This window comes from Phocoena phocoena, chromosome 19 (assembly GCF_963924675.1).
Source record: "Phocoena phocoena chromosome 19, mPhoPho1.1, whole genome shotgun sequence".
Classification (NCBI taxonomy): Eukaryota; Metazoa; Chordata; class Mammalia; order Artiodactyla; family Phocoenidae; genus Phocoena; species Phocoena phocoena.
In genome coordinates, this window is record NC_089237.1 from 43,472,677 (window position 1) to 43,481,934 (window position 9,258).

General features: G+C 49.5%; 1 protein-coding gene across 3 annotated transcripts in view; it reads right to left on the minus strand.

Annotated features, from left to right (window-relative positions):
• Positions 1–8,666, minus strand: part of NOS2 (nitric oxide synthase 2) — a 37,545-nt gene extending 28,879 nt beyond the window's left edge. The window contains exons 1-2 of one of the 3 annotated variants that reach the window (XM_065896588.1): positions 8,480–8,666; positions 7,173–7,345 (exon numbers count right to left, since the gene is read on the minus strand). In XM_065896588.1, the coding sequence (XP_065752660.1) occupies positions 7,173–7,282 (110 nt within the window). In that variant the 5' untranslated portion in view covers positions 7,283–7,345; positions 8,480–8,666. Of the gene's footprint in view, positions 1–177; positions 255–7,172; positions 7,346–8,479 lie in introns of those variants that run through there. The other 2 variants (XM_065896590.1, XM_065896587.1) reach the window with 2 other exon arrangements.
• Between the last annotated feature and the right edge of the window lie 592 nt (positions 8,667–9,258).

Below are 9,258 nucleotides of genomic sequence, written 5' to 3' on the forward strand. Positions count from 1 at the left end.
ATGGTATAGGGCTAAGCTGGCAGAGAATGGCTCCTTCAACCCTGTCCTCCCAGGCCAGCAGTACTGTCCACCAGCCTCTCCCTCTTTGGGACTTAACACTTTTTTATTTAAAGCACTTGATTTATCTTGGTTTGTCTATTTATTCTAAATTTTTATTATGGAAAATGTTAAACATACACAATTAGAGACAAGAGTGTAATAAACCCCCATGAGCCTTTCACCCAGATTCAACCCAATCGAACAATTATCAACCCACGGTCACTTTTATTTCAACGTTACTCTCCCAGCCCCCACTCTCATTTTAAAGCAAGTCTGAGACCTCACGTCATGCCTAAATATCTCAGTATTTCTGGAAGAGAAGAATGCTTTTTAAAAATATATGGGTCTATTTGCTTGACGACAACAGATTTAAAAGAACCCAGCCTATCCTTTGAAGAAGAAGCCCTAATAGTCTGAAGTCATTCAGAAACCATTGGTTCTGGTTTGGGATTTCAGGTTCGCTCTCCCAGTAAATGCTACAGAGAACAGAAGACACGTGAGCATCCATCCAAGAGTCACACCCCACACATGCCTCCTCCTGGGGCATCTCAGTAAGAAAGCTTCTTGGGTCCCATGTTCTTTGCAGTATTTTCTGGGGCGCGTACACATCCAAAGGGAAAGGCGGTTAGAGAGTCCTACAAAGGTCGCTCATTTTCCACCTTACACACACCTGTGATGTCGGAAAATAACAAATAAGCGTGTGTTGCTTTTGTCATTGGAAAAAGTAATGACCATTTATATTCGTATTATATAATTAACTATATACGTTATATAGTTGCATTATATGATTTATAACTATAAAGAGATAGTGTCTCTTTAAGAGAAAGTAACTATGTATCAGAAAGCAACTTCTATCTGAATCAGGTGATTCAGCGGCCCTGTAAAGCACCCTCCATGTGACTGGCCGTCATCACCCCTCTGGTCTGGTGTGCCCCACCAGAAAAAAGCCAATATAGGGTCATCTGGACATTCAGAACAGGTAAGCCATGGCTGAGCAGTCATCATGGGGCTGCCTAAGGGGGAAGATGCTTTGAGGCTGGGGTCCTCAGGGAGGCAATGCTTTACTGCCTTTCTCAATCTTTTACCATCACCCTTCACCCCCAAGCCCCACCATTCTTATTCATGTTTCCTCTCATTTACTTCTGGCCATAGAACTGGAGAATTTGAGAAGCTTACCAGTCCACAGTAACTTTTAGATTGAGAAACAATGTCTTTGTTCACTTAGCGTAACTATTGCTCCCAGATATTAAAAAGCTACCTAAAAATTCACTCTACAGATGGGCCATAGTGAGCCTGACCCCACCGCTTAGGGCTGGATATTTAGATTGTGTCCAGTTTCTCCACTATTATAAATAATGCCTCAAACCGTATACATGGTCTGATGCCGGCTCCGTGCGTGCGTGCGTGCGTGCGTGCGTGCGTGTGTGTGTGTGTGTACAAAAGCATAGAAAAACACCTGGGGGAAATGCTAGCATATATCAACAGTGACTAGCATTAATTGATAAGATCACAGATGATTTGAATTTTCTTTATCTTTGTCTGCATTTTCCAACTTTTTTTCAGTGACCATGAATTCCTTTCATAATTGGGAAATTTTTTTCAATTTGAAAAAATGAACGCAAAGCTATGCACACAGTCCTCTCTCCCCTAGTGATTTCTTTGGGTTAGCTGCTGGAAGATAGGGTGCCCAGAAGCCCGGTGAGCATATTAAGGTTCTGGCCAAATTATTGCATTGCCAAATTATTACATCATCCATCCAGACACGTGCAATTTGGCTAAACCCACAGTTGTGCTTGGTCCTGCTTGGCCCTCCACTGCAACAGGGACGCTTAAGGACCTGCCATCAAAAGGAGAGCTGGAGCGTGGCTCTTGCTGAGACCCAGCACTGTCCACAAGCGCTTGAGGGAGAGGACGCTGAGGTCAGAGCTGCAGTCCGTGGCTCGTTTGGGGACTGATTCCCCTGCTGTTCGCACTCCGCTACATGCTCCCACCTCTCCATACACCACGGGTCGGGGGCAAGGAGGCGCTCTGGAAAATGGATCTTATCTGTAAATCAAGAACCTCTTTGCTCTCTTAACCCTATCTATCCTAAAGGGTGTAGCAGCCCCAGGGCTGAAAAATCCAGAAAGCTCCCAAGTGCTGAAACTTCCACAGTTCCTACTCCAGCCCGTACAGACGCCTCTGAGGGGCGCATGTGGGGCTTCTCTGGGTCTTTGTGGCTACTGAGTTGCAACCCCTTAAGCGTTCTAAACCAGGAAAACCCTTTAAGTAAATCCTCATCGGAATCCTACAGAGCGAACATTCCAATCCTCATATTTTCCCCGGAAACCCGAGGCTCAGAGAGGGGCAGTGCGCGCCGGGGTTCGAGCCGGGGCCCCGCGCGGTGCCGCCCGCCTCCCTCCCAGGGCGGATCCCGGCCCGGCGCAGTACCTGGCTCGGCGGGGGCCGCAGGCTCGCTGCGGCCGGAGGATCCTGCGAAGGAGCCGGCAGAGTCGGGGCCGGGCAGCCTCGCACGCCGCGCCCAGCCCCTCGCGCATGGCCCCGGCGTGGGCGCAGCTCGGAGGGCGCCCTGCGCCCTGCCGCGCGGCCCCTTTATCGCCGCCGGACCAAGCAGCCCCCTCCCCGGGGCGGAGCGAGCCGGAGAAGCGGCCCAACTCGGCTTCACCCCGAGGCTGGACCCCGGCCAGAGTGTCAGCTCCGCAGGCGGCCGCCGCGTCCCGCGCCTCCGCTCCAGCTGGCGTCCGCAGGGAAGTCTGTCTTCTGGATGCCACTGGACTTTCTCTGGGCTGAGACCCCGGGGCAGGTATGGCCGGCCTTGGGTTTGTCATTCCCCATGAAAAAACAGTAATGTTCATAATAATAACTCCTCCTGTACAGTGCTTTATAGTTTACGAAGCAAGCTCTCCTGTCATTTCATCTATCCCTTACTAAATCCAGTCAAGAAGGCACTTCGATATTGTTATCCCCACTTGACCGAGAAGGAAGCCAGACAGAGGTCCAGAGAAGTCAAGGATCTTGCTTGAGACCACACAGCAGCCCCAGGGCCACAGCCCAAGCTCTCTCACCTGACAGGGATGCCCTAGGAAGTGCTATTTCTTTCCTGCATGTTCAGTGCAATTCCAGGAAAGAAGGCCCAAGAAAGGTCGCAGCTGGGGGGTGACTTTCAGTGGGAGACGGGGTGGCTGGGCAGTTGGACCAGGAGCCCCCTCAGGTCCCTTCAGGCTCCTGAGACATATTACTTGGAAGGCACAGGGCCACTGACCTTGCTCCATCTGTACGCTGCTTCTCACACTGGGATCAGGGTAACTCCTAGGGTCCAGACGGGGACAGGGCAGCAGCCCTGACCCCAGAGCACAAGGAGCCCTCCTGCACATACTCCAGCATATTTAATCCTAAACCCAAATTAACGTGGAATGAAAGAGGGTACATATTTATTCTGAGCCAACTGCAAGCCAGCTTGACTTTGTCCCAAATTCCATTTACCTTCACCTAGCTGTTCCCAACATTTCCCTTTGTCTGTAAAACACAGACACATGCCCCACGTTCACTTCCTAATCATTTGTTTACACAAAATATGGAACCATTACTCCCATATAAAGTTCTTGGTCTTATTATACCTGAATGGATTTTAAAATTACTTTTCAAGATCAAAATATATTAATTGGCTCCCACTGCTTTCAGGATAAAATCCCCTTTGTGCTGCTGCTTCCTCTTCCAGTAACATCCTCCCCCCCCCACCCCATCCCACTGTGGGTGCAGTCCAGCTGGGCCTACCTCCTCTCTAAAGCCCTCTCCCCACCCCTGCTCCCCCCCTACACACACTACAGCCAGGCCAGGCCCCCTGCAGCATCCCCAGAATAGATCCCAGTGCCCCCAAATTCTCCTGTAAACTCTTGTCTACCTCTCTGTACCACCCCAACCTCACTCCCAATTTTTGTGTATTCCTCCCCAAACCAGTGAGGAAGGTATCGTTTCCCCATTCCCTCCCTGACAGGGGGACCTGGATCTCTTTTCTCTGAACCTTTCTCAGCCCAGCACACAGCAGGCCCTCAGAGAGAGTCCATAGAGTGTAGAGTTTATGAGTTTAGACTTGGTTCAAACCTCAGCTCTACCACTTTCAGATGTTGACCTCGAAAGTCACTCAACCTTGTAAAATAAGGCTAATCACAGTTCCTGCCTCATTACTGACACAGTAATAAGAACTTTATAAACATTACCTGTTCTTTATAGCTGCTGTTTATGCAATGAATAAGTGGATCAATTTATTATTTACTTAATTGATAGATAGAAGGGCTTCACCGACAGCCCCATGACCCCCAGCACAGTGCCAGAGGAGTGGCCCTCAGCAAATCATTGTTAATGGGCTGGAACATGCCTAGGACTAAAAGCAGGGCAGCCAGTGTAGTGGTCATCAGTCAGGCTGCCCGGGTTTGACTCCTGGCTCTGTCATTTGCTAACTGTGAGATCTCAAAAATTACTTAAACTTTCTAGCCTTCGGCATCCTCATTGCTACAGTAGGTGGATAACAAAAGTTCCTTCCTCACTGATTGCTGGGACGACTGTTAAATAAATTGACGTGTGATATTTTCTCTCAGTCACCTCTCATATCTGATTTGAGCACTTCTGCCAGCCCAGCCCAGCTTAAAAATTTGGGGTAAGTCAGCTGGTTTGCCTCAGGTCAACCTACAGCTCAGATGTCCTGAATGGTCCCAAAGCACAAGACAGTGCTAGTAAAGGGTCTGGAATTCAAAGCTGAAGGCTGTAGGCCACCCTGTAAGGGTTAGGGGAGGAGGGGGATTCAGGATGGTCTTGAAAGATAGGGGATGGATTGGGTCTGGATGAATCAAAGGAGGAATGGGCCGTGTACAGGCACTGGGAAACAGAGGAAGGCTGGGCTGGGCAGGTGGGACGGACCTTCTGTCTGGGAAGGGTGATCGTGCAGAACCCTGCAGTCAAGCCTCAGTGTGGTGACGGGCAATGGGGAGCCACTGCAGACTCTAGAGCAGGAGCATGACCTGCTAGAAGTCAAGTTGGGGTGAGAGAGGTCAGAACCAGTGTGGGGGCCGCAGTTGGGGGAGGCCAGTCGGCCGGGGCTGCAGTCATGAGGCGAAGAGAAGGAAGGGATGACCAAGAAGAGTCAAAGCAGATTCCTGGGGTTCAGGCCCTCCAGAGACCCCAGGAGGAACGATGAAACTGCTGTCAGTCTGCAGCATTTGAGTCTGCAGTGCCGGGAGGGCATCTAGAGGCCATCCAACCCCGCGTTCTCATCTGTTGGTCTCTTGGCCACCTTGGCCACCACAGCCCAGACCGCCTGGTTTCAAACGTTCTCTCCTCTCGTTCAACCCACACGCTATACCTTGACAAGCTTGCTAAAGAATCTACAATGGCTCCCCGTGGCCAAGCAGAGAAAATCCAAATCCCCTGCTCTGCATTCAATCCCCCGGGCTCTGGCCTGGCCTCTCCTATCCCAGCCCCCAAGTCCCACCCCAGGCCCCAGCACAGTCATGCTTGCTTCTGTCTCTGAGACTTTGCCCACCCTGCCCCCTTCCTGGAACGTCTTCGCTACTTCTCTTCACCTCCCCACATTCTACCCACCCTTCCAAGTCCACACGGAGCCGCTCACTCCTGTGAAGCTCCTAGAGGCCGCTCTGTTTGATGTTGACGTTGCTCAACCTCGTCCTACTGCCAATAGCAATAACAACACTGATGACTGCAACAAGTACCATTTATGGGGCGCCGACTCCCAGGGCTATTAAGTAGTAAAGCCTCCTGCTTATCCCCAAGCCCATGCGCTTACGTGCGCTGCTTTTCTGGGTTGCCCGGCTGCCCGCCTGCAAGGGGCACCCTGCCCACTGTAGTCCAGGGGAAAGGCTCCTCTGGGGCCGTGGGGCTGGGAGGCTGTGTGGTGGCCCTGTGTGGCCTGGGGCTTTGGTTTGATTCTTCTTGTGGTGTTATCACAGGTGGACTTGTCTTTCCACTGGAGTAAGCCTCAACCTCGAGACCAAGGCCATGAGCTCTCCTAGCTCTGGAAGCCTGTCCACTGATTGGCAGGCTGGCCAGGTAATTCTCTCGGTTCTACCGCAGGCTTGCTTCTCCTACAAAGTGCAAGGGGGTGGAAGAAATTCTAACTCTGTAATTACCAGTCAGGTAACTTTGGGGGAAGTCACACCACTCTTACTTAAAGCTTCTGTTTCCTTAACTGTAAAATGAGACAATAACTTGTACTTCACAGAGCCCCAGTGAAGGTCAGTTGAGCAGCAAAACCTGTGAAGTGCCCTAGATGGCCCTGGCCCAAAGTGAGTGTTTGGTTACAATAAACCTTGCATTTATTGAGCACCTGCTCTGCATGGGCACACTGCTAATTGCTCTACGTGCCCACTCTCATTTCATCCTCAAAATGCTACAAGATGGGTTACATTGGTTCCCCAGACTGCAGATGAGAACCTCTGAGGCTCAGAGAGGTTCCCCTGCCCTAGGTCACAGAGCCAGCGAGAGATAGCTCAGAGCCAATGAGTGAGGCCCAGCACAGGGTTTGGGTACAGTTTATCTAAATTCCTGGCACCCTTCACCAGGTTGATGTTCAGAATATCTAACCACCAGTGAGGCATGTGCACTGGTGAATCAGAAGGGACGCTGAGGGACTCCCCTGATGATCCAATGTGCAGGTTTGATCTCTGGTCGGGGAGTTAAGATCCCACATGCCTCACGGCCAAAAAACCAAAACGTAAAACAGAAGCAATAAGCAAATTCAATAAAGACTTTTTTAAAAAAATCGTCCACATCAAAAAAAAAAATATTAAAAAAAAAAAAAGGGACGTTGGCCAGGATGCCACCTTGGTCCTAACCACTGGGCTCTACTGCCTTCCATTCTCAAGTCAGGTATTCCATATCCCCTTCCTGTATTCTCCCCACAGGACTGTGCCATGGCCCTTCCTTCTTCACATAGTGTCAGGTGCAATGAGGTGCCCCATAAACAGTGGCTGCATCCAATTCCAATAGGGACATCCAAGAAGCATCTGGCGAGAACAGACCTCTGGTGAGAAGCCAGGAGCAGAGAGGAATTCTGAGTTGGCAGAGCGGGGAATGGAAACCCAGAGGAGACCAGCAGGAAGTGGCGGCAGGGCAAAGCTTACCTGGAGGGAGGCTGACGGGCTTTGTCTACATTGTTGTTGATATCCATTTCCTCAGTCAAATCAAACTTATAGGCTTTGGCCTTGAACAGAAACCGCCAGGGACAGGCCATCTCTGCGGTTTTGCAAAGCACGTCACTTCTCTGGATTTAAACTCAGAGGTTCTTCTCCGTGGACTGAGGAAAGAGGAGGAGACCGAGGTGGGAGGTTGAGGAAGAGTTTACAGAACTGGGCCTTCTCAATGTGGTTAGTTTGCTGAAGAATCAGTACAGAGGCTAATGTAAGTCTTGAACAGCCACTTCATCAGGGCTTTGAAACCTCTGCTCCTATTTCGGTGTGGCATGTGGGGATCCTATGGACTTTAATTCTACAGAGCCACATAACTCCCTAAAGGAAAACCACGTAGCTTCATGAGGACAAAGTACAAACCCTGTGAGCCTTCTGAATGGGACCTGACTGGGCAAACTTCATTGCTGACCCGAGGCAAGGTGGGGAGGAGTCTGCTGGTCATTGAAATATGGGCACCTCTGCCGGTCCCTGCAGGATCTAACTAGCACCTGTCACTGGGGAAAGCATTCAAGTCATAGCTGCCTTAAATCTTTTCAGATTTTGCAGTTGTTGTCAATGCTGTCATCTGCTCCTTTTTTATTATGGGGGAGGCATAATTATTTATGGGGAAAAATGTGCTTAATTCTCAATATTTGAGATCATCTCCTTTAAAAAAAAAAAAAAAAGACCAAAAAAGAAGACATAAGTGCAGGCCCAGGACTGGTCTGGGCTTGTCCCCAGCATGCCTCCTCCATGGAAAAAGGCTTTGTGTTGGGGGGCAGTGTGGTAATGATGTGGCCCATGTAAGAATCTTAGGACCTCCCAAATCTGGGTTCAAATCCTAGCTTTACTAGTTACATGACCTGGGTCAAGTTATTTAAAAGCTGCATTTCTTCTTCCATAAAAGGGGCTTAATGACAGTTATCTTAACAAAATTTATTTGGGAGGGAAAAGGTACATGTTATAAGGTACATGTTATAAGGACCGGATCATCGATATAAAAAAGAATTCTCAGTAGATTACTCCCCACTCTCCAAAAAGTTTTGCCTTGAAACGTAGCAACTACAGCAAATTTTGCAGAAAAAAAAAATCTGAACAAGATGCCCTGTTCAAATGGCCAAACCTCATGTTGGCGTTTCTTAGATTTTCTACCAATTTATCTCTGTAGGCAGAAAAGTCCCCCAGTTTTCTGAGCCTTCCCAAACAGGAAGAAGCAAAACCCTCTCAAAACAGCAGCTTCCCCAGAAATGAAGACAACTCACCTTGCAGCTGGCTGTGCTGCCTCTGCAGGGTACTGACAAGCAAACTTGGGGGGACCTCCACCTTGAGAACTTCAGAACCGTCTGTAACTGCCCAGTTCCCTCACCAAGGGTGGCTGAGAGGCTTTAAACCAGCAATGCTGAATTCCCTGGGGCCAGAGAGCCTCAGTCTTCAACTCACTGCAAAGTTATGATTATACCGCAGCTAAGAAGTATTTATACCCAGCCCATGGCATCCAGGGAGCCGTTTTTGCATAGAAGTCTCTTTTTTTTTTGTTTTCGAAGGGAGTGTCCCCAGCTGGGTGTACAGTTAGCTAATTTATGACTGGGAATCCTGGCCTATGAGTGACTTCATGCTGCTGTTACATCACTCCGTGTGGTGCATCCTCAGTAAATGCACCTCTTCCTGGTCCAGGGTCCAAGGCAGCGGCTCACCAGCAGGGTGGTGGGTCCAATCAAGGAGTCACCGTGGAGCCAGGTTTTATTTAGCTAAACCATGTTTTCTCACTTTCAGACTCTGGGGGATTTTTTTTGTTTTTTTTTCCTCAGTAGGGAGTGCTCTGGTTAATTTCTGTCCAGACTCTCAATTTTCCAGTTCACGGCAGAAGTCCATGAAGCTGAGAAATACTGATAATATGGAACACACTGGAAAATGCCCAGGTTACAGAAGGCCAGTGATGCTGGGTCATGTAGTGTTCCCAACAGGTCCCTGAATCATTCAGCTTGAGGTTTGTGGAAGGGAAGGAAAGCCCTTGGCACAGAGAGACCTCTCAGATGTTGGT